Source organism: Oratosquilla oratoria, chromosome 27 (genome assembly GCF_046742065.1).
Source record: "Oratosquilla oratoria isolate Oo_2021 chromosome 27, ASM4674206v1, whole genome shotgun sequence".
Lineage (NCBI taxonomy): Eukaryota > Metazoa > Arthropoda > Malacostraca > Stomatopoda > Squillidae > Oratosquilla > Oratosquilla oratoria.
The window spans coordinates 56052987-56078213 of NC_134803.1; the positions used below are offsets into that span (position 1 = coordinate 56052987).

The window sequence follows — 25227 nt, forward strand, 5'->3', positions numbered from 1 at the left end:
TCAGTTCCTATGTCTCAAAGACTCCTCAGAATGTCAGTCGAGGTGCATCTTTACAGTTCAAAGACTCAAATGCTTAAATGTTATTGATATAATAGACGTTTAGACCATGCCTCTTAAATCTTGCAAGTCGCAATACTACATACAGTATACCACATCACCAGACATAACGCTTGGGGGCTGATATGATAATCTGATCTACTTTGCAAAGCCTTAAAGATGAAGTGGGTTTCCATTCCACACGGTTGACTTTAATCTCCCAAACTGTCTGTTGGGAGCAGAAAAGGATTTATACAACTTGAAACCCTTGTCATTTCTGTTGGTTAGTCCAAATACACAACAACCTGTCGTATTCAGTAAACAAACACAATAGGTTCGAAGAATCAACAAGAAGCGCGAGTTAATATGATTTGGCCACAAAATGGCAACCTGGGTCACGTAACCGATATATATCACGCTCATATAATGTCGCAACTCTATGATTAAAGGGACTATTCGCGATGTTTGCTCTCACTGGTTAATTAAAGTAAAAAAAAAGTTTTAATGGAAACTAAAATCAGATTTTGGATTCAGAACAAATAAATAAATAAACAAAGAATAGTGTAAAACAACCCCACACAGCTGTATTTGTTTCAAACTTGATTAATGTTATGGGTGATACAAAAATCTACGCAATATATAGACTCGTAGTGTTTTGCATGGTGATGATTTTAGAAAATGGTCCCCTACCAGAAAATCCTCACGAATGAGATCTGAATATGCCACAACTGTGAAATATTGTTCTCAAGAAGTACAACCATGAATGTGGAAGATTAAAAAAAAAGTGTAAAATAAAATTATGTGTTAAACACCGAACTATAATGCACAGGCGATGCAATTTTTACCCAGTGACTTGGTGGCTGGTGCCCAGTTGTCAACAAGATAGTTGAAGTCAATTGAGATAATTTTGGACAAGGTCGCCTGATAACATGTGTTTCCTTGTTGCTGCGGCAGTGTGAAGGACTGACTGTACTTGCAAAGACCTCAGGGTCAGTTGTACATTTATAATCTGTTTAGCAATTGCACCAGTCGTGTTCGATTTGTATGGTGAAGTTGTGTGTATAGTCTGCACATGCTGGCGAGTTACACGATCAGCTGATTGAATAATACTCCATGCATGTTGGTAAAGAATTGTGCCGGACATTATGATTGGAAGAACTAGTGTACGAATATTATCGCGATGTGTAAAGTTATTAACTACAGGGAAACAACACGTTATAAGTCAAAAAGTTAGAAGTTTTTCATGTACTCCCTCGGTATGGGACGATGAAAGAAACAAACAAACCGGTAAAGATGCTAGTGAATACAGGGAACACTACGAAAACCCCTTCTTAAAGACGTTAGGTGTGATGAAAGATGACGTTAAAGGTTTTTTAAAGAACATAAAGAACATGGGACAAGAAGAAGAGGATGCCACCCCAGCCAAGATTTTTTCAGAACACTGTGATGTCTTGATAATTGGAGGAGGAGCAATTGGATCGTCTATAGCCTACCATTTGAAAGAAAGGGCTTTAGGAGGTCTGCACATAGTTGTAATAGAGAAAGACCCTACAGTAAGTATAATGAAGTCTTAGTAAAATTCCAGAATCATGCAAACATGGGTATTTAACATGGAACTTTAGTTGTCCAATATCTCCTAACCAAACCTAAACTAACCTAACATAGTCATTCCATAGAAAAAATAGATTTTATAAGTGTCAGAAAGAAAGTAGTGAATTATATGTTTGCGTTATACTGGAAAAGTGTAACAGCATGATATTATCCTGTATATATATATTTTTTTCATATCCATAAACATTATGATTATTGATGTAGTTTTAACAAATAAGATTTCTTTATTTTCTGCGGTGTCACTAATTGCCAAACAAACCGATAAAAGCCGAACAAACCAACAAAACCTAAACAAGGACGGTTTTTGCTAAAATGCACACTTCTATATATATATAGTTGCATTATTTGAACTATTTTCTTTAAAATGTGTGATTTCCATGTAATATGATCAAAGAGAAGTTACGTTTTTATCCTCTGTTTAGGTTTTGTTGGTTTGTTCGGCTTTTACCGGTTTGTTCGGCAATTAGTGAGACCCTTATTCCATTAATTTTCTTGCTGATTATAGGGAATCTGACATTGCTATTGGAGATCACTTGTTTTAGATTTATGCCCCTACCTATGGGGTTTTGGATAGAGAAAATGAGTGATATTCAGTATAAATGAACATGACAGATCTGGACAGCACAAATGTGAAGGTACACCAGTCTTGTAAAACAGATAGGCAGATAGTACTATTAACTTATGAGAGGCAAAGATCGAGTGTTGTACTGTACATGATTTGTTGAGAGGTGTATCAAGGAGTAATAGTTTAGTTAGTGCAAATACAGACTTGCAGGTAAGAATGGGAAGAGAAGGAGAAAAGGGAGAACCTAGTCTCTTCACTGGTAAAGAAGAGGACCGAACAGTCAGTAAAGTGCAGATTTAAATGCATTAATAGAGGTGAGAGCAACTCAGCCTCAAGCAGTTTCCCTTTCCACCCCCAAACAACTTTGGACTTGCTCAATCAACTTGCCCTAACCACAAGTTTTGTGGCCAGCCTGTGTCTCCTCTAGTCATGGTTGATCTCATCCGAGACCAACCAGTTAGCACAGTCAACCTCAGGGAGACAGGACACATGCCTGTATAGTCAGGGTTGGCATTTTAATATCCGGCAGGTAACAGTATCTGCACAGAGCAGTTGCTGGTTAGACACATGGTCATACCAGTGATACCCCATGATTCCATGTTGTGACACTGTATCAAAAGCATTCAGTCACCCCCTCAGATCTCCATTCAGTGTCCATGTCTCACTACTATACAGTAAGACAGAGATCACTAGACTATTAAAGAAGTATACTTTAGTCCTTCTACTCAGGTACTGACAGTGCCAAATACTCTTGTTGATAATTCATAGCACCATAGGCCAACTCAGGGTGATGTTACACCTCTCTGGCTGAATCTCCAATGTTATGAATCACTACTAAGGTATGTAAATGTATCCAAGACCATGATGTCTACACAGACCTGACTAGTGTCCAACAAGCCACCAAATACCTGGATCTTGGTATGATCCAGGAGATCTTGAGACCTGGTGGCTCAGACATTTCATGAAATGCTTTGAGAGCCCCTACCAGGACTTCAAGAGTTTTCACAAGGATGAGTATATCATCTGTATTATCTGCAAAATCAAGGTCAGGGACTGTGAAATTGCTGGCTGATGCCCAACAGGAGCTACAGTCTACCACATGGCCCATTATCCAGTCCATACTAATGTTGAAAAGTGTTGGGGCAAGGACACAGCCCTGTCTGACATTCAAGGAGAACAGGAAGAGGTCCGATATCCCCCACCAGTGTCAGCTCATGCATAGGCTCTGCAGAAATGCAGTATCTCTTGTTTTCACTCGATATTATCAATAACATTCAGTATGATGATTTTTCTTTTTCCTTTCTTTATACTTGTTCATTGTATAATCCTTAAACCAAATGTCAGTAGTAATTCCCTAGTTCGTGAAAAAGTGACAAAAATCCTTGTTTGGAACTGTGTGCTTCACAGTTCCAGCAGCCCAGTGTTTGGGTGTTTTGTGCATGCACACATGTCCAAGATAAGAAGCTGAATGCTAGGTAGAGAGAGCACTGTTAATCATGTAGTGCTGATCCTGTTGTGCAAGTGTAAGGTTGTATTTCTTTTTGACTCAGCATGTGTTTTTACAACTAGCCTAATAGGTTAATAATAAGAAAATATTATTTTTTAAGATTTTATCAAGTTTATGTGTAAATTTTCTTTCTATATGGTTGTTTCATTTTACACTATTAAAACAATGGCTAAGAATGTTCTAAAGCAGCACCCCCACTAATTTTAGCTATGAGTCACCACCGCCCCCCACCCCACTTGACAGCACTCTCAGTATACAGAATTACAGACCTGTAATAAGATCTATGATCCCCATGGGAATTCCACACAGTCTTAGGAGTTCCCATATTGTCTCTTGGGGCACTGAATAGAATGACTTGTTGAGATCAATGTAAGTTGCAAGCAGCCCATGCTGAAACTCATGTCGGCATTCCACAAGGACCTGTAGTGCTAGGATCTGATTTGCGGTAGATTTCTTGGGCATAAACCTAGACTTCTCAGGTCTCTGAGTCTTCATCAGGTGGTCCCAACAACATGACAGCAGCAGGTGGGTGAACACCTTGCCTGTCACACTGAGTAATGTAACTACATTGTAGCTATTGCAATCCTGCTGATCCCAATTCCGCTTTCAGATATGGGTAATCGAGCCCTTTTTCCAGTCAGCAGGAATGACACTAAAATGTCAGGCAGCAGACCCTGTCTCAGATATTGACTGTCCATTGTTGGATAGAGCTATCCAGGGATATGTAATAGAAATGTACTGATGCCAAAATTTTGCCCAATACTGGTTCCAATACCAGAAAAAATTTGCTGATATAATACGAGTACAACACTAATACCTATTTAATGGAAATCATCTTAGCAGGCTTTAGCCTATGATCTATATCTAAGAAAGGAAGTTTGTTGTTAGTTTAGATTTCCTGGGTGACATTAATGGAAGGAGTTAGTAAATCTGATTTTAAGAGGAAATTTTCCATAGAGTGAGACTGGCCAAAAACATTTGGTTCCTGCCTGGCCTTTTCTGCAACCTTACACTTTTTGACCAGTGCTGTTTCTGCTTCTTTCTTCCTCTAGTCTTTGGTACATGTTTGTTTACTCCCCAGTTGTAAATGTCAAGAAAGATTTCCTATTTCCTCCTTATTCCCATGGTATTTATGAATTCCTCCCAGTTTGCTTCTTCAAAGAATTTTTTCAACCCTAATTAATCTGCTTTCTTAAAATTGAGCCTCCCTTGCCTGTGTAATTCATTCCTTGTATATACTGGTATGTATATATATATATATATATAAAGGATTTTGTACCTGCCAAAACCCATTGTAACTTCAAAAAGTTGTAAGTCAAATGATCATAAGTAAGGGAATGCATGTATAGATAGATTATATAGCTGTTAGATTATGATTTATAAGTACCCATATTTGGCTATTGTATTTGACAAAATTGTACTTCATTGCAGTATAGTAAGTGCTCAACAACCTTGTCAGTAGGAGGTGTTCGCCAGCAGTTCAGTATTGGAGAAAATGTGCAGCTGTCGCTATTTGGTGCTGAGTTTCTTCGCAATGTTCCTAAACTTCTGGCTGTGGAAGGGGCCGATCCGCCTAATATCGACTTCAATCCTAATGGATACTTGACTCTTGCTACGGAAGCAGGAATGGATCAGTTATATGAAAATCACTACCTGCAGAAGTAAGCAGTGTTATCTTTTATCCTTCTTTTATTAATGATTGTTACCCGAGTTTCATTGAATGGAAACCAACAGCCCTGTACCATTTGGCAGATTTCCTTGGGCCCTCCCATAAATCTCTTGGCTTAAAAAGCAAACAAACAAACATTAAACTCTTGTATGTGTTGTGTGGAACTGTTTCTTTGTTGTCAGTCTATAGTATATATATATATATATATATATATATATATATATGTATATAGGATGCTTGCTAGCCAAGAGGGTTTGAATGTTGCTACTTGTGATGGCAGTTCAAACCCCGATGTTACCGAGTTGGACCAAGGGCATGGTTTATCAGATTCCATGCTGCAAAGTTCTCTGTGAGAGGCATTGTCCTAGCCTCCTAATAGGAAGAGTTTACAACATTAAATCATTTAATCGTGTATTTACCTAGTTGTACTATATGGGAAGGGAAGTTATGCTCGTGGTGACCCGTCTTTGTATCTCGCAACATCTAGTTTGTTCTTAAATTCTTGTATGGTGTTTGCACACACTATTGTTTTATCCAATTTGTTCCAGACATCCACCACTGTGTGGAAAAATGTGTATATATTATATATATATATGTATATAAAGATTGACAGAATATGGAGGTGAGGTGGCGAATGAAACATTAATTCTAGAGTATATATATAGAGTTGTATTCAGCACCAGATGTTGCAACCTCCAGGGCCTTCTTTAGTGGACTGAAGATAGAAGTTAAACCAGTCAACAGCTGCATGTTATTGTGAGGTTAAAAGCGGCTCAGTAGCATGCAGCTCATACTTTAGGGTCTATATGGGATGCCCCTGTGGACCAGAGCCACAGATAATTTTTTTGTGTGGTGGAGGAAATCTCTATTCATAGAAAATTGGTGATATTTTATTATATTGCAACTGTCCCTCCATTATGCTATTCCCCCACTCTTGTTGCGGTCCTGTACCACTTCTCTGAATGTTCATTTTCTTATTTTGCTGAACCCTGTGTGTTTGTTGTATGCATGTATATATGTATATATATCATGAGCTTTTTCCCCCTTATAAGAGAGGTAGCCAAATCAAAGTCACGTACCTACTCCCACCCATTCCACTTTCATCCTCCACCCCTTCCTCCCTCTCATCGTAGCTTCTGATGGATGACTGGTCATCCCTGTATCCTGCCCACTGCCCTAGGTCAGAAGGAATGTAGCAAGACACAGTACATCCACAGCAAGGCTGCTTCACTTAATAAGAAAAACATACTCAAAGAGGTGGTACAGGACAGTTTTAAAAGGGAACATGCATAGAGGAGGGATAGTTGTAGTACAAAAGTAACATCATACCTCTACATAGACAAAATGATGTGTGGCTTTAGTCTGTAGGGGTATCCTAAAACCATCCCCAAAGCATTGGCTGCATACCACTGTGCAATTAATGCTGCAGAATAATATATATATACTTATATATATACAGACTCTCCTCTACTTACGTTCATTCGTTTTACGTTTTTTTCGATTTTTACGTTTGAACTGACGGTAAAAAAAATTGTAAAAAAAAAAAATTCGAGTGAATTTTTTTAGTTTACCGCGCTCTCCGTAGTTCAAACGATACATGCGCACGACGCTGCGTCCATTGTTTACATTGCGCAGACGACAAACAGAAAATGCCTTGCCTCCTCCTCCTCCCCCATCTCAATTTATGTTGCTTGAATTTAATATATTGAAAATTAATGTTATTATTTTACAATGTTATGTGTTTAATGATTTAGGGGTGTTTTATATGATACGGTAATGGAATTTACCGATGTATAGTACAGTAACAACTTACGTTCATTTTCAACTTACGTTCGGCCGTTCGGAATGTAACTAAAACGTAAGTTGAGGAGCGTCTGTATATATATATGTATATGTATGTGGTGTGTGTATGGAAATATGAAATATCCAAATTCATTAATAATTTTGATATATTTTCAGAGAGTTGGGAGCAAAAGTGGATCTTCTTAGTAGAAGACAGTTGGAAGAAAGATTCCCATGGATGCAGTTTGAAGACATTGCCGGAGGAGTTATTGGTAGAGAGAATGAAGGATGGTAATACTAAGATTAGACGTGTAGTTTAAAATAGTATATTTCAGCTTTTACTGCCTAGAAGCACTTGCTTGGGTAGCCCAACAACTGCTGAACAGCCATTTTACTTAATATGTTTGGGACAGAACATGATGATCATGAATTAATGTAAAGGAATGTATAAATTATTCTTGACAGCAGCTCCCCCAAGGTTTTGAGATGAAAGATCTTGTGTCATTGTTTCTTCTTCTTCTTCATCTTCTTTTCCTTCTTCTTCTTCTACTCTTACTCAGTCACAGTGGGAGTTTAAGGCCATGGGTACATACAATATTTTATGGCATATAGGACTGTTTTTCTGAAAAATTGGCTGAAACTTTCACCCTGTATCTTATAGGCAAAGTTGAAGCCATCTGTTGGTGTCTAACATTTACTACTACAAGATATAATCTTACTCCAAATTATTACTTTTACCTAGTCTAGGTCTAATGAGGGGGGTGAATGGGAATGGAGTGTGTGGGGATGGAATGAGTGGGAGTGCTTCTTATGCCTTTGGTTTTTGGTTACCTCCCTTGTAAGGAGGAAAAAGATTTTGGTATATATGTATGGATGCATATATGTATTATTATTATTATTACAGTCAAGAGTTTTTACAAGAGTAGCCTGTGTTAGAATCAGAAATGGAGAGAATGAGTGATTTGAGGTAAAGGTGGGACTTCACCAGGGATGTATTATATCACCTTGGCTGTTTAATTTATACATGGATAAGGTGGTGCAAGAGGTAAATGCAAGGGTAATGGGTTGGGGATTGTAGATGGTTGAAGAAAATGGAAAAAAGTGGGAGATAAGCCAGTTGCTGCTTGCTGATAACACTGTGCTTGTGGCAGGATCAGAGGAGGAATTGAGATAGTGACAGTTTGGGAATGTGTAGAAAAGAAAAAAATGAAGGTAAATGTGCATAAAAGTAAGGTGATGAGATGTACAAGGGGAGAAAGTGGTAGCACACTGGAAGTGAGTATTAAGGAAAAGAGACTGGAGGAAATGGATAGTTTTAGATACTTGGGAGGTGAGCCAGCTGTTGTTTGCGGACGACACTGCGCTTGTGGCAGGGTCAGAGGAGGGATTGAGGAAGCTGGTGGCAGAGTTTGGGAGAGTATGTGATAGAAGAAAGCTAAAGATAAATGTGGGTAAAAGTAAGGTGATGAGATGTACAAGGGGTGAAAGTGGCAGTAGACTGGAAGTGAACATTAAGGGAGAGCGACTGGAGGAAGTGGATAGTTTTAGATACTTGGGTGCAAGTGTAGCAGGAAAAGGTGGAGTGAAGGTGGAGGTAGAATGTAGATTGAGAGAAGCGAGTAAATGCCTTGGTGGTTTAAAGAGTGTAATGAGAAATAGACATTTGGGAATGGATGCGAAGAGGAGACTGTATGAAGGAGTGATTGTGCCAACAGCACTGTATGGGGCAGAAACGTGGAACATAAGAGAAGAAGAGAGAAGGAGTTTGAATGTGTTTGAGATGAGGTGTCTGAGAAGTATGGTGGGGGTTACTAGGCTAGATAGAGTGAGAAATGAGGAGGTGAGGAGGAGAACAGGGGTGAAAAAGGATTTGGGAGAGAGGGTTGATGAAAGAATATTAGGATGGTTTGGACACATGGAAAGAATGAGTGAAGAAAGACTAGTAAAAGAGGTATGGAAGGCAGATGTGGAGGGAGTGAACATGAGGGGACGTCCTAGGATGAGGTGGATGGATGGGGTGAAGGGGGCTTTGGGGAAGAGGGGAATGTCTGTTGAGGAAGGAAGGGAGAGGACGGAAGACAGAGGTGAGTGGAGAATGGTTGTATATGGATGATGTTGTGACTGCATGAGGAGGAATGGGCGGGGGTGGGGGGTGGGGTAGTATGTGTGAGTAAATTTTGACGCAGCCCGAAGGGATTTCTCCCCGTCCTCTCCTTATATGCAAAGGGGGACGGAGAGGGGGGGTCGCCGATTAAATGAAGCGGCCTTGCTGTGGATGTACTGTGTCTTGCGACACTGCTTCTGACCCAGGGCAGTGGGCAGGGTGCAGGGATGACCCGTCATCCAGGAGGTGCTCAGATGAGAGGAAGGGTGGGAGGGGTGTGGAGTGTATTTAGGGATGAAATGGGTGGGAGTGTTTTTATGCCTTTCCCTTTGTGGCTACCTCCCTTGGAAGGGGGAAAAAGCCTTGGTATATGTATGTATGTGTGTGAATCTGGCAGGAAAGGGAGGAGCAGAGGTAGAGGTAGAATGTAGGTTGAGGATTGAAAAAGTGGAATGAAAAATAGACATTTGGGAATGGATGCTAAGAGGATATTGTATGAAGGAGTGATTGTGCCGACAGCACTGTATGGGGGCAGAAATATGGAACATAAGGGAGTAGGAGTTTGAATCTGTTTGAGATGAGATGCCTGAGAAGTATGGTAGGGATTACTAGGCTGGATAGAGTGAGAAATGAGGAGGTGAGGAGGAGAACAGGGAGGAAAGGGAGTTGGGAGATAGGATTAATAAAAGAGTATTGGGATGGTTTGGACACATGGAAAGACAGGAAGGAAGAGGTTGAAGGATTGAACATGAGGGGTCAACCAAGGATGAGATGGATGGATGGGGTAAAAGGGGCATTGGGAAAGAGGGGGGATGCCTTATAAGGAAGGAAGGGAGAAGACAGAAGATAGGGGTGAATGGAGAATGGTTGTGTATGGATGATGCTGTGATGCATGAAAGGGAGTGGGTGGGGGATGAGGGAGTATGTGTGAAAAAATAATTTGACACAGCCCAAAGAGATTTCTCACTTTCCTCTCTTTTTTTCTGCACGACACTGCCTCTGACCCAGGGCATTGGGCAAGATGCAGGGATGACCTGTCATCCAGGATGAGCCAAGATAAGAGGGAGGGAGGGGGGTGGACGGTAGTGGAGTATGTGGGGATTTTTTCTGGCTACCTCCCTATTGAAAAGGACTATTATTACCATTACTGCAAAAAAATTATTGTGACAAAATACTGGCAAAATTCATTGGTATTTCTGCCACAGATGAAATGCTTTTGTAATGCTTTGTAATATATTGCTAATTTGCTTTGAAGTTTACATACTTAAATTTTTTAAAGTAGTAGTAGTAGTAATAAATATGCCCTGTTGAAATGGGGTGTGTCTTACGTGCCTGTGCATATTTTTATGCCATAAAGTATGGCACAATGAATTGTGAATGTTTACTGTTTTTTAGGTTTGACCCATGGAGCTTTCTGCATTGTTTGAAACGAAAGGCAGTAGATTTGGGTGTCGAGTACATCACTGGAAAGGTTGTTGGCTTTAACACCAGAAAGATGGATGACCTTGTCATCGAAGATCACGAATCTACCATAGTGAAGAACGTTGACACAGCTAAAGTAAGTGTAAGGGGCATTAATTAGTATTACATGAACATGAGCTCAGTTTCCTCAATTTGGAGTACTCTACTCTTCATTCATGGTGGCTTTGACAGAAATATGTCTTGCTTTGATGTATCTCTAATTCATTTATTTATTATTCTTCTCCGTTTATGCATGGGGGGACGGAGAGGGGGGTCGCCGATTTAATGAAGCGGCCTTGCTGTGGATGTGTTGTGTCTTGTGACACTGCTTCTGACCCAGGGCAGTGGACAAGGTGCAGGGATGACCCGTCATCTAGGAGGTGCTAAGATGGGAGGGAGGGTGGTGGGGTGTGGAGTGTTTTTGGCTACCTCCCTTGTAAGGGGGAAAAAGCCTTGATATATGTAATGTATGTATGTATTATTCATTTATTATTATTATTTTTTCATACCTACATACATATACCAAAGGCTTTTTCCCCCTTACACGGGGGGTGGTGTGGTAGCCAAAAAGAAAAAGGCATAGAAACCACTCCCATCCATTCCATTCCCTGCATATTCCACTCCCCTCCTCTCCTCCCTCCCTCTTATCTTGGCACCTCCTGGATAACAGGTCATCCCTGCATTCTGTCCACTGCCCTGGGTCAGAAGCAGTGTCACAAGACACAGTACATCCACAGCAAGGCCGCTTCATAAATTTGGCTGGCCTCAGATTTATGTAAAGTTCCAACTTACTCTATATCCTTGATTTCCAATTATCATATTTAGTGGTATTCCATTATATGGATGAAGAGATGATGAAACTTATGAGACCTTGATACATCCAAGACTGGAATATGCAACAGTAGTATAGTCCCCACATAGAGTGAAGGATAAGCAAGATTGGGAGAATACAAAAGGCAGCAACCAAACTGGCCCTCAGCCTGGCAGATAAACCATATGAGGAGAGACCAAAAGCAGTGGGTCTGCCAACTTCGAAAAATCAAAGAGAAAGAGGTGACATGATTACAGTATTCAGGTCACTTAACCCCTTCCATACGGTGCCGCACACGTAGGCGTCATGGACTTAGATCTCGGTGGCAGCAACCAATGCCAGCCGTACGACGTGTCGTAATAATACTCGCATCATAAAATATAGTCACCGCTTATATCGATCGTTCTCTCTTCACCCGTGAATTTTGATAACCATAGAAAATGCGATTACAAAAGAATTAGAAAGAATGTCATTATGGAGGGGCGACTACAATAACTATAATCAAGACGCCGATATGGCAGCCTCGCGAATACACTCGCTCCCCATGACGCCTACGTGTGCGGCACCGTATGGAAGGGGTTAAGGGGATAGATTGCATTGATAGAAGAAATCTGATTAAAGATGGGAAGGCTTTAAGAGATCATGGAAGTAGATTAAGAAAGACCTCATGTCTAAAGGATGTGAAGAAATTCTGTTTTCAATATAGATGGAATAGCTTAGGTGATATAGCCCAAGCCCAAACAATACATGAGTTCAAGTCTAAATATGATAATTGGAAATCAAAGATATAGATTAAGTTGGAACAGTGCATGAATTTGAATCTAGGTATGTTAGGAAATAACTATCTGTATCTCAGATGGTGGTAGAATGTAGATTGAGAGAACCAAGTAAATGCCTTGGGGGGATTAAAATGTGCACTGAGAAATAGACATTTGGGAATGGATGCTAAGAGGAGATTGTATGAAGGAGTGATTGTGCCTACAGCACTGTACAATGTAGAAACATGGAGCATAAGGGAGGAAGAGAGGAGGAGTTTGAAAGTGTTTGAGATGAGATGCCTGAAAAGTATGATAGGGGTTAATAGACTGGATAGAGTGAAAAATGAGGTGAGGAGGAGAATGGGGTGGTAAGGGAGTTGGAAGATAGGGTTGATGGAAGAGTATTGGGATGGTTTTGATACATGGAAAGAATGAGTGAAGAAAGCCTAGTAAAAGAGGTGTGGAAGGCAGAGGTGGAAGGAGTGAACATGAGGGGGCGACCAAGGATGAGATGGATGGATGGGGTAAAAGGGGCATTGGGAAAGAGGGTCTCCCCGTCTGCTCCATTTCTGTATGAGGGGATGGAGAAGGGGTGTTGCCAATTTAATGGAGTGGCCTTGCTGTGGATGTGCTGTGTCTTGCTACATTGCTTCTGACCAAGGGTTGACTCGTCATCCAGGAGGATCCAAGATAAGAGGGGAGGGGGGAAGGCGGGTGTACATGTGAACTATTTTTATTGTAGATTAGTTAACTGATTGGATTTGGATTGATTGGGTTTCAGTGGTGCTGTAGGTGGGAGGGAGGATGGATTTGGTGATCAGTGGTATTGTGTCTATAAAGTAGATGGATTGGTGGATCAGGGTGATCAGTCCACTGCCATTGGTGCAGTCTTGTTTGATGGTGGTGAAATTATGAAATGAGAGTGTATTTTATGAGTGTCATAGTTTTGTTTCTTGTATAATGGTAACTTCTGTTTTTTTTTTTTTGTTTTTTTCTTCTTCTTCTTCTTCCCCACCAATATTGAATTGTAAGATGTTGTTGTGTGTTTTGTATGTGTCTTAGATTGCTGTACAGGGTTGGGGTATGGATGGAGGAAGATTTTTATTTATTTATTTATTTTTTTCTATTATGCTATAAGTGTTATCACACTGAATTATTCATTTAAGTTGTTTTTAAGGTCAGATTGGAAAATGGTGACGAGAGAGAGATCAAATGCTCCATAGCCATCCTGGCATCAGGTGCATGGTCAGGCGAGATTGGTAAGCTTATTGGCATTGGAATAGGACCTGGTCTACTCAGCACTCCAATACCAGTTGAGCACAGGTCAGTGAGCGGTTTTTATACTTGTAAAAGCTCGAGCAAGGGTTGTTGTAGGGGAAGAAATGTGTATCAGAATAGTGTTTACTTAATTGTAATACAGTGTGACCTCTCATTAACGGACGTTAATTAGCTGTGTTTGCGGTGTTTTTGGTGCAATCACTATGCCACCCAAAAACCACTCCAAATCAACAGATTATTCACATCAACGGACACCATTACCCCCCTTTTAGTCCGTTAATGAGAGGTAGTACTGTAATTTAGTTTTAACTTATTAAAGTTGATCTTGTAATAGATATGATGCAATGCATAGATTGCTACGTTTTAATCATGAATATTTACGGAAAAACAATGGGTTGTTTTCAGGAAACGCTATGTCTATTGCTTCCGGACAGAGCAAGGGCCACAATTGGATTGCCCCTTAGTTATCAACCCAAACGGCACGTACTTTCGGAGGGAAGGTGTAGGGGGACTTTACTTTTGTGGTCGTTCACCAACAGAGGAACAGGAGCCCAAAGTGGGTGATATGGAGGTGGATCATGATTTCTTTATGGAACACGTTTGGCCTATCTTAGCAGAACGGACCCCATCATTTGAAGCACTCAAGGTAAGAAGCAGATTTGATGGTTTGATTTGATGTTGCAAAACTTACCTCTGTCCGGAAGTAAAAGGAAGAATTACGGTGACTTCATGGAGATGAAGCCTACCCCTTTTAACCCCATTCTGTATAGGCTGGTACTCTAATTTTTTCCTGACTGCTGTCAAACTTTTTGTAGGAAGAAAATCTCAAATCCTTTCCCATTCAACCACCATCTGTGACATACAGAATCACAGTGAGAGCATTCACCACAACCTCCACCTCCTCCACCACTACCATGGTGGCTGTAAACTTGAAGGGAGGATGTTGGATGCCGACCAGTACTTATCACAGGACACACTTGTAGTATTGGGCAACTTTAATACTAATACTGGCCCTGACAGAGCTGGCTGTGAAATTTCTGTTGGTTCTTATGGCTCTAGGACCAGGAGTACAAACATTTCTCTTCTGAACTTTACTAAAGTCCAGAAGGTTGAGAATTGCCATTTTCTGGTTCCAAAAATGAGAAATAATACAAAGGAGATCAGTTACATGCTTGCTTGTATTTATTTGAAAATCTTACAGAGCTGCAGGGTTCAACAAAGTGTGTCTTGACCTGAATATATGCATACATATACCAAAAGCTTTTTCCCCCTTACAAGGGAGGTAGCCAAAAAGAAAAAGGCATAAAAACCATTCCCACCCATTCCATCCCTAGTACACTCCACTTCCCTCCACCCCCTTCTTATCTTTGCACCTCCTGGATGACGGGGTCATCCCTGCATCTGGCCCACTGCCCTGGGTCAGAAGCAGTGTCACAAGACACAGCAAGTCCGCTTCATTAAATTGGTGACCCCCTTTCTATCGCCTCATGCAGAAAAAGAGAAGATGGAGAGAAATCCCTTTGGGCTATGTCAAATTATTTTTCACACATACTCCCTTACCACTTTTGTGGTGAGGGAGTATGTGTGAAAAATAATTTGACGTAGCCCAAAGGGATTTCTATGGTGGACTGGTTGGTGAGATTATTTAATGTTTGCTGGAGAGAGGGTAAAGTACCGGAGGACTGGAGTAGTGCCTGTATAGTTCCTCTTTACAAGGGAAAAGGGGACAAGTGTGAATGTAGTAATTTCAGAGGGATTAGCCTGTTGAGTGTAGTAGGGAAGGCTTATGGGAGAATCTTAATTGAGAGGATTAGGAGAGGAACAGAAGGAGTAATTGGTGAGGAACAGTGTGGATTTAGGACGGGTAGAGGTTGTGTAGATCAGATCTTTGTGGTAAGACAGATATGTGAGAAAGCTATAGGAAAGGGGAAGGATATTTTTTTGGGCTTTTATGGATCTGGAAAAGGCTTATGATAGGGTAGACAGAAAGGCACTGTGGGAGGTTATGCAGATTTATGGGATAGGAGGAAAGCTTTTGGGAGCTGTCAAGAGTTTTTATGTGAGTAGTAGAGCATGTGTTAGGATTGGAAATGGAGAGAGTGAGTGGTTTGAAGTAAAGGTGGGACTTCGTCAAGGATGCGTTATGTCGCCCTGGCTGTTCAACTTATACATGGATGGGGTGGTGCGAGAGGTGAATGCTAGGGTAGTGAGTCAGGGATTGGAGATGGTTAAAGAAAATGGAGAAAAGTGGGAGGTGAGCCAGCTGTTGTTTGCGGACGACACTGCGCTTGTGGCAGGGTCAGAGGAGGGATTGAGGAAGCTGGTGGCAGAGTTTGGGAGAGTATGTGATAGAAGAAAGCTAAAGATAAATGTGGGTAAAAGTAAGGTGATGAGATGTACAAGGGGTGAAAGTGGCAGTAGACTGGAAGTGAACATTAAGGGAGAGCGACTGGAGGAAGTGGATAGTTTTAGATACTTGGGTGCAAGTGTAGCAGGAAAAGGTGGAGTGAAGGTGGAGGTAGAATGTAGATTGAGAGAAGCGAGTAAATGCCTTGGTGGTTTAAAGAGTGTAATGAGAAATAGACATTTGGGAATGGATGCGAAGAGGAGACTGTATGAAGGAGTGATTGTGCCAACAGCACTGTATGGGGCAGAAACGTGGAACATAAGAGAAGAAGAGAGAAGGAGTTTGAATGTGTTTGAGATGAGGTGTCTGAGAAGTATGGTGGGGGTTACTAGGCTAGATAGAGTGAGAAATGAGGAGGTGAGGAGGAGAACAGGGGTGAAAAAGGATTTGGGAGAGAGGGTTGATGAAAGAATATTAGGATGTTTTGGACACATGGAAAGAATGAGTGACGAAAGACTAGTAAAAGAGGTATGGAAGGCAGATGTGGAGGGAGTGAACATGAGGGGACGTCCTAGGATGAGGTGGATGGATGGGGTGAAGGGGGCTTTGGGGAAGAGGGGAATGTCTGTTGAGGAAGGAAGGGAGAGGACGGAAGACAGAGGTGAGTGGAGAATGGTTGTATATGGATGATGTTGTGACGACATGAGGAGGAATAGGCGGGGGGTGGGGGGTGGGGTAGTATGTGTGAGTAAATTGTGACGCAGCCCGAAGGGTTCTCTCCCCGTCCTCTCCTTATATGCAATGGGGGACGGAGAGGGGGGGTCGCCGATTAAATGAAGCGGCCTTGCTGTGGATGTACTGTGTCTTGCGACACTGCTTCTGACCCAGGGCGGTGGGCAGGTGTCAGGGATGACCCGTCATCCAGGAGGTGCTCAGATGAGAGGAAGGGTGGGAGGGGTGTGGAGTGTATTTAGGGGTGAAATGGGTGGGAGTGTTTTTATGCCTTTCCTTTTGTGGCTACCTCCCTTGGAAGGGGGAAAAAGCCTTGGTATATGTATGTATGTACTCCCTCACCGCCCCCATCCCCCACCCACTCCCCCTCATGCATACTTATCAGGCACCTTATCTCAAACACATTCAAACTCCTCCTCTCCTCTTCTTTTATGCTCTATGTTTCTGCCCTGTACAGTGTTCTCAGCACAATCACTCCTTCATACAATCTCCTCCAAGCATCCATTCCCAGATATCTATTTCTCATTACACTTTTCATACCCCAAGACACATTTACTCGCTTCTCTCAATCTATATTCTACCTCTACTCCTTCCTTTCCCACCATATTTGCCCCCAAGTATTTAAAACTATCCACTTCCTCCAGTCTCTCTCCCTTAATACTCACGTCCAGTCTGTTGCCACTTGTACATCTCATCACCTTATTTTTACCCACATTTATCTTCAACTTCCCTCTTTTGCACACCTTCCCAAACTCTGTCACTAACTTCCTCAATCCCTCCTCTGATCTTGCTACAAGCAGAGAGTCATCAGCAGACAACAACTGACTTATCTCTCACTTTTCTCCATTTTCTTTAACCATCTCCAATCCCTGACCCACCACCCTTGCATTTACCTCTCGCACCACCCCATCCATGTATAAATTGAACAGCCAGTGCAACATAATACATCCCTGATGAAGTCCCATCTTTATCTCGAACCACTCAATCTCTCCATTTCTAATCCTAACACAAACTCTACTACACAGAAACTCTTGACTACTCTTGAAAGCTTTCCTCCTATCTCATATATCTGCAATACCTCCCACAGTGCCTTACTGTCAACCCTGTCATAAGCCTTTTCCAGATCCATAAAAGCCCAAAAACATCCTTGCCTTTTCCTATGTGCTTCCCACTGCAACTGCCTTTCCCTCCCTATCCTCTTTCACATGTAGCAACTCTTTAAAACACTCTCCCCATCTTCCTCTTGACTGCCTTTTCTTCCATTATCATCTCTCCATCTACACCTTGTACCTTTTCTTCTCTACTTGATTCACCTTCCTCTCTTAATTTCTTTCCAAAACAGTTTTTGTTACTTTCAAAATTTTCTGTCATACTCTTACCTCATTTCACATCTGCTCTCCTCTTTGCCTCCTTTATCTTATGCTTTACTTCTCTTTTCTTTGTACCTCTCATATGATTCCCTCATCCTATTTTGTAAACAGTCTGTGAAAGCTCACTTCTTCTCTTCTATTTCCACCTGTCCTCCTTGTTCCACACACCATCTTTGCACACCTTGTGACTCCCTCGTTGAACCATCCCCATTCCTCCTCCACTCCTAGTTCTACTCCATCTTTCACTCCCTCCCACTCCTCTCTCAGCTTCTTAAAAAAATAAATAAAAGTAGGCAAAATGAGCGTCAAGTCAGATTTCTTGAGGGCAATTATCTGGACTATTGTTTCAACACTCAGATTTTTAGTATTGCTCATATTGGTAACACATCAGATTTAGATAGTCTTCCCATGTTGTAGGATGTACGAAAAATTAATAAATAAATTAATATTCCTTCTCCAGGTGCAGAGTGCTTGGGCAGGTCATTATGACTACAACACCTTCGACCAAAATGGAATTATTGGTATTCACCCAGCAATCTCAAATCTCTTCATTGCTACTGGATTTAGTGGCCATGGTAAGTGCTTCCTTTCATCACATTGTCATACTGTAAGTTCTCATCTTATATATGTTAAATTTGTGTAATTTTAGAAGATTACGCCTTGTTAAAGTAAAAAAAAGTGGCTAAATTTGAAATAATAAGTCCATTGTTACAAATTTCCTAATCTTTTTAATGTTCCTGGACTCTGGATGTGGTCCTTGTAAGTTGTGCTGTTGTACATATATACATATATCAAAGGCTTTGTCCCCCTTACAAGGGAGGTAGTGTAACCGTGGAAAGGTTGTGGTTACATAAGGAGGACTTAATGCGGGCGAGATAAACTCCAAAACGGGAGTTTTCTTCTATTTATTAACAATGAAGGCAATCTGGTTACAAATATGATAAGGTACAAATGGCCTCTCGGCCTGCCTAGCTTTGGCCAGTAGGTTCTTGACCTACCTAGCTCTGGCGTCTAGCCGGTAGGCTCTTCACCTACCCACCTCTTGGCGTTCGTGACATGGGTGTTATAGGTTATATAGGGGGTTAGTGGGTTGTTGTAACTAAAGGCATTAGTCTCGCTATTCTATGCATTGGGGTCAGTTTTATATATGAGGGTTAGTCCTATAGTTGGTGGATGTTGTTAGGTATATTATATATATGTTAGTTTATGGGTAATATAATAGGGCAGTTATAATAAAGGACTTTTAATAGGTTAGTCTGGTGACATTGGGCATCTATATCTTGTTTGTCTTGAAATGTGCTGCGTTAGATGTATGTTCTGGGAAATGCAAGGTAAGCAAGAGGGGAGTCTCGCTATGTTGCAAGCATGTGGATCACGTGCGTGGTAGGTGATGGTTAGTAATGGTTACATTGCCTCCCTGACCTTTTGAGGTACGTCCGTGTACCTTGGGTTAAGGTCGTGACAGTGGGGTTTGGCATACATAATTACAAAATTTAAGATATGGTAATTTGTTGAGTTGCTAGTGGGGGATGTTGATTCATAAAATTGGTTTGAATGAGTAAAAAAAAGGGGGATTTTTACGTATATTATCATATCTTGAATGTGTTCAATAAGCTACGTAATTTTTTTTTTACACTGGTATATTCTCTTTTCAATGAAAATGAATTTTCACTTTTGTTCTTTCTCTGTTCAATGAGAATCTTTGATAATCTCTTTTCTCTGAGATATATTTAGTTTATACACTTTCACTTGAGTCATAGCTTTACTGAAGACATGACATCCTAGATGGTTAGTTTGTTTTTTAATCAATATGTTAGTTTACATAAAAGTTCCAATAATATTTATGCTGTCGAGAAGTGTGAATGGTTATTTGCTACAATCTTCATGGGAAATTATGATTTCTGTTGTTCTTATCATTGTGTTTATACATATTGATATTTATTTAAGGCAGTTAATTTTTTAGAAAATTCTAATATATGTATGGTATGAAATGCTTATTCATTGTCTTTGAGCGGGGTGCTTTGAGTGTATTATTCCGGGGCGTCACGGTTGGAAGGAAGTGAAGAAGTACTTTTACAGATAGAAAGGTTTTTATAAGTAAATGATCGTGAGGACCTAACCTATCGAATCGCACGACGTCCTGTGCCTCAAGGATGAATAATTACTGTAAATTCATAGTTTAAGTGTTAGTTATGTTCATCTTGGGATTTGTCGTCGTGCAATGGTTTATCCTAATTTACTAGGTTTTGGGTGACTGCCTGGGAGATTTCTTCACGGTGACATTTTGATATTTTGAGTCTACGTTAAAATTGAAAAATGATCTCGTGGTCTTTGATAGTCTATAACTGCAAATAATAGTTATGTTTGATAGTTCTACGTGGGCTATTTTACATCTGAAGAGTTTTAATTAAGATTTATTATTTTATGTCTTTGATATGTGGGTTATTTCTATGCATTTATGGGTTTATGAAAGGAAGTTGGTGGCAGAGTTTGGGAGAGTATGTGATAGAAGAAAGCTAAAGATAAATGTGGGTAAAAGTAAGGTGATGAGATGTACAAGGGGTGAAAATGGCAGTAGACTGGAAGTGAGCATTAAGGGAGAGCGACTGGAGGAAGTGGATAGTTTTAGATACTTGGGTGCAAATGTGGCAGGAAAAGGTGGAGTGAAGGTGGAGGTAGAATGTAGATTGAGAGAAGCGAGTAAATGCCTTGGTGGATTAAAGAGTGTAATGAGGAATAGACATTTGGGAATGGATGCTAAGAGGAGACTGTATGAAGGAGTGATTGTGCCAACAGCACTGTATGGGGCAGAAACTTGGAACATAAGAGAAGAGAGAAGGAGTTTGAATGTGTTTGAGATGAGGTGTCTGAGAAGTATGATGGGGGTTACTAGGCTAGATAGAGTGAGAAATGAGGAGGTGAGGAGTAGAACAGGGGTGGAAAAGGAGCTGGGAGATAGGGTTGATGAAAGAATATTAGGATGGTTTGGACACATGGAAAGAATGAGTGAAGAAAGACTAGTAAAAGAGGTATGGAAGGCAGATGTGGAGGGAGTGAACATGAGGGACGTCCTAGGATGAGGTGGATGGATGGGGTGAAGGGGGCTTTGGAGAAGAGGGGAATGTCTGTTGAGGAAGGACGGGAGAGGACAGAAGACGGGTGAATGGAGAGTGGTTGTATATGGATGATGTTGTGATAGCATGAGGTGGAATGGGCAGGGGGATGGGGGGTGAGGAAGTATGTGTGAGCAAAATTTGATGCAGCCCGAAGGGATTTCTCCCCGTCCTTTCCTTTATGCAATGGGGGACGGAGAGGGGGGGTCGCCGATTTAATGAAGCGGCCTTGCTGTGGATGTGCTGTGTCTTGCGACACTGCTTCTGACCCAGGGCAGTGGACAAGGTGCAGGGATGACCCGTCATCCAGGAGGTGCTCAGATAAGAGGGAGGGTGGAGGGGTGTGGAGTGTATTCAGGGATGGAATGGGTGGAAATGATTTTATGCCTTTCCCTTTTTGGCTACCTCCCTTGTAAGGGGGAAAAAGCCTTGGTATATGTATGTAGTTATGCTTTGGCCCGATACCAACATTTTAGCTTTAGTATGGGTATTAGCTGGCTGTCTTCACCAAAGTATAGTTACCCTTATGATGCATGATAGGGGATACTTGGCTGGATGGAATGAGAAATGAGGTGAGAAGGAGAACAGGGGGGTGAAAGGGAGTTAGGAGATAGGGTTGATGAAAGAGTATTGGGATGGTTTTGGACACATGGAGAACAGGGACGGAGAGTGGTTCGAGGTAAAGGTGGGACTTCGTCAAGGATGCGTTATGTCGCCCTGGCTGTTCAACTTGTACATGGATGGGGTGGTGCGAGAGGTAAATGCAAGGGTAGTGAGCAAGGGATTGGAGATGGTTAAAGAAAATGGAGATAAGTGGGAGGTGAGCCAGCTGTTGTTTGCGGACGACACTGCGCTTGTGGCAGGATCGGAGGAGGGATTGAGGAAGTAGGTGGCAGAGTTTGGGATAGAAGAAAGCTAAAGATAAATGTGGGTAAAAGTGAGGTGATGAGATGTACAAAGGGTGAAAGTGGCAGTAAACTGGAAGTGAGCATTAAGGGAGAGCGAATGTGGTAGGAAAAGGTGGAGTGAAGGTGGAGGTAGAATGTAGATTGAGAGAAGCGAGTAAATGCCTTGGTGGATTAAAAAGTGTAATGAGGAATAGAAATTTGGGAATGGATGCTAAGAGGAGACTGTATGAAGGAGTGATTGTGCCAACAGCACTGTATGGGGCAGAAACATGGAACATAAGAGAAGAAGAGAGGAGTTTGAATGTGTTTGAGATGAGGTGTCTGAGAAGTATGATGGCGGTTACTAGGATAGATAGAGTGAGAAATGAGGAGGAGAACAGGGGTGGAAAAGGAGCTGCGAGATAGGGTTGATGAAAGATAATTAGGATGGTTTAGACACATGGAAAGAATGAGTGAAGAAAGACTAGTAAAAGAGGTGTGGAAGGCAGATGTGGAGGGAGTGAACATGAGGGGACGTCCTAGGATGAGGTGGATGGATGAGGTGAAGGGGGCTTTGAGGAAGAGGGGAATGTCTGTTGAGGAAGGACGGGAGAGGACAGAAGACAGGGGTGAATGGAGAATGGATGATGTTGTGATTGCATGAGGTGGAATGGGTGGGGGATGGGGGGTTAGGTAGTATGTGTGAGCAAAATTTGACGCAGCCTGAAGGGATTTCTCTCCGTCCTCTCCCTTTTATGCAATGGGGGATGGAGAGGGGGGGGGGGGTCGCCAATTAATGAAGCGGCCTTGCTGTGTCTTGCAACACTGCTTCTGACCCAGGGCAGTGGACAAGGTGCAGGGATGACCCATCATCCAGGAAGTGCTCAGATGGGAGGGAGGGTGGAGGGTGTGGAGTGTATTCAGGGATGGAATGGGTGGAAGTGATTTTATGCTTTTCCCTTTTTGGCTACCTCCCTTGTAAGGGGGAAAAAGCCTTGGTATATGTATGTATGTACTAAGGTTACTGAGAATATGAGGCAAATAGGTTGGGCTCAGAGTATTATTGAAGATCTAAAGGCAAAATATAAGGGAAAGATGAAACCATTCATATAAGTTTGGGTGGGTGCATGCTTTGGCTGCATACCTCCCATATAAGTGTGAAGAAGGCTGTTGGTATGTAAATATAAATTAGTTTTTGTATTTCATGGTATATGCATGTGGTACAGTTTTCTCATGTGTTATAGCAACAAGTGTAAGGGACAAGTGAGATGGGAATGGATGGGGGTGGCGATGTTTCTCTCACTTATTTACTTTGCTTTGCAGGAAATGCCACATAGACGATGAAAGTAAGCATGTGAGCTTTCATTTAAAGTCACAATAATAAATAGTTGATCAAATTCATTTATGTTTAGGTATACAACAGGCAGCAGGTGTGGGGCGTGCAGTTATGGAACGTATTCTACACAGTGAGTACATGACAGTCGACCTTTCACGCTTTGGATTTGAGAGAATCATAATGAATCAACCCTTGTTTGAAAAGAACATAGTCTAGAATCAGCAACACTAGTCACTTAGTACTAAAAGAAATATAAGGAAAATTGAGAGAATCCAGAGAGCAACTACGAAGATGGCCCCAATACTATCAAAACTGTCATATGAAGACCAGTTATCAAAATTAGAATTACTAACTGGAACAAAGAAGAGAAAGAGGTGACTTGTTGACCATCTACAGAATTATGAGAGGTATATGTCCTTGATAGAGAAGACTTACTAAATTAGGATGAGAGAAACACTAGAGGAGATGGAAGGAAGCTCAAAAAGGACAGCTGTAGAAAAGACCTGAAAAAGAACAGTGTTCCTCACAGAGTGGTGGATGTATGGAACGCACTAGACAAAACAATAGTGTGTGCAAAAAAGATACACAAATTTAAGAGCAAATTAGATATGGTGAGATGCAGAGAAAGGACACCATGAGCATAGCTCCCCTTCTCATAAGATACTAGGTAAATACACACACACATGTATACACACTCTTGCCCCTTGCTATGAAGGTCTAAATGGGAACTTGATGTGTCCATTGCATGAAAATGACTGTTATTGAGAAATTAAATTAAATGATACAGTATGGGGACAATTAACTGTACAATTGTAATCATGCAATCATAATCATCCATTACATTGTATATACAACACTGTAAATTATTTTTTTGTGTCAAATATGTATTAATGAAATAGACATACAAGTGCAGGAAATTGGCATTGGGTGAGGTATGAAACATTCAATTGACTGGCTGGGTAGTATTGCTGCCATGATTGTGTTTTATTTTTACGCAAACATTCCACGTGATGTAGGTGATCAGTTTAATCAATGTGACTCATGGGTATAACCCTACAAACACATCTACCTGTGAGTTGGCTGCCACTGGGCTTGTGGTTGTCTTTCAGAAAAACAGCACATAAGCTGTTCATGCTGAACTGTTTACCCGTGGAACAAATAATACTCTCATCTTTAGGGTCGGGGAGAAGGTGCGGGAGTGCAAAAGTACTAAGTGTCAAAAGCTCCCATCAGGCATCAACAAACCATAGCAAGAACTGCCCAATAAAGTGCAGAGGGCAACCCTAAAAAGAATTGTGCAATAATTCTTAGAAAACTACCCAGTTGTGAATGTTTCATGTACACATGGCAACAATGCCAGGTGGCGGGCCTGTGTATGCCACAGGTAAGCTACCTGCCCCCTACTGGACAAAATTTTACAATAACAGCCATAACAGCAGTGGGCAGGTCAGATGTCTAATGTGTGGTCAGTGTCCGTTGTAACTGAAATCTGTTATAATAAAGCACTTTATGGCAAGGGGCAAGTGTGTGTGTAAATATAATATGTATACATATATATTTAGCATTGTTAATACATGTTGTATGTACATAAATTGTTAACTATATTTTTGTTTCAATATTCCTTCATACTTCAATTGGTCTTGAGTTGGAATTGTACCAGTCTTGAGAATAGATGTTAAATGGCATCATATTCAGCTCCACAAGAATTGGAACATGATACCTCACACCAATTCTGATGGCGAGAAAGAAACAACCCCAAAAAACAGTGGTTCAAATATGTCTGGAAAATTGGCATGCCAGAGGGAAGTTCAGATTAGCAAGACCGATGACATCACGCAGCCTTGAGTAGATCAGTCACCA

General features: G+C 41.3%; 1 protein-coding gene across 1 annotated transcript; it reads left to right on the top strand.

Moving 5' to 3' along the window:
- Positions 1–870: 870 nt before the first annotated feature.
- On the top strand, positions 871–24971 carry LOC143040097 (FAD-dependent oxidoreductase domain-containing protein 1-like). Its single transcript, XM_076210779.1, has 8 exons — positions 871–1589; positions 5151–5380; positions 7348–7461; positions 10670–10832; positions 13482–13627; positions 13988–14228; positions 18492–18606; positions 23444–24971. The coding sequence occupies exons 1-8, from the start codon at positions 1182–1184 to the stop codon at positions 23581–23583; spliced, it is 1557 nt and encodes a 518-aa protein (XP_076066894.1). The 5' UTR covers positions 871–1181; the 3' UTR covers positions 23584–24971.
- Positions 24972–25227: the final 256 nt, after the last annotated feature.

Bases quoted from the DNA above. Each gene is read 5' to 3' on its own strand.
- LOC143040097 (XM_076210779.1), top strand. From the start codon at position 1,182: ATGATTGGAAGAACTAGTGTACGAATATTATCGCGATGTGTAAAGTTA. The intron at 5,381-7,347 runs GTAAGCAGTGTT...ATATATTTTCAG, and splicing joins GAAAATCACTACCTGCAGAA to AGAGTTGGGAGCAAAAGTGG. The intron at 14,229-18,491 runs GTAAGAAGCAGA...TTCCTTCTCCAG, and splicing joins CATCATTTGAAGCACTCAAG to GTGCAGAGTGCTTGGGCAGG.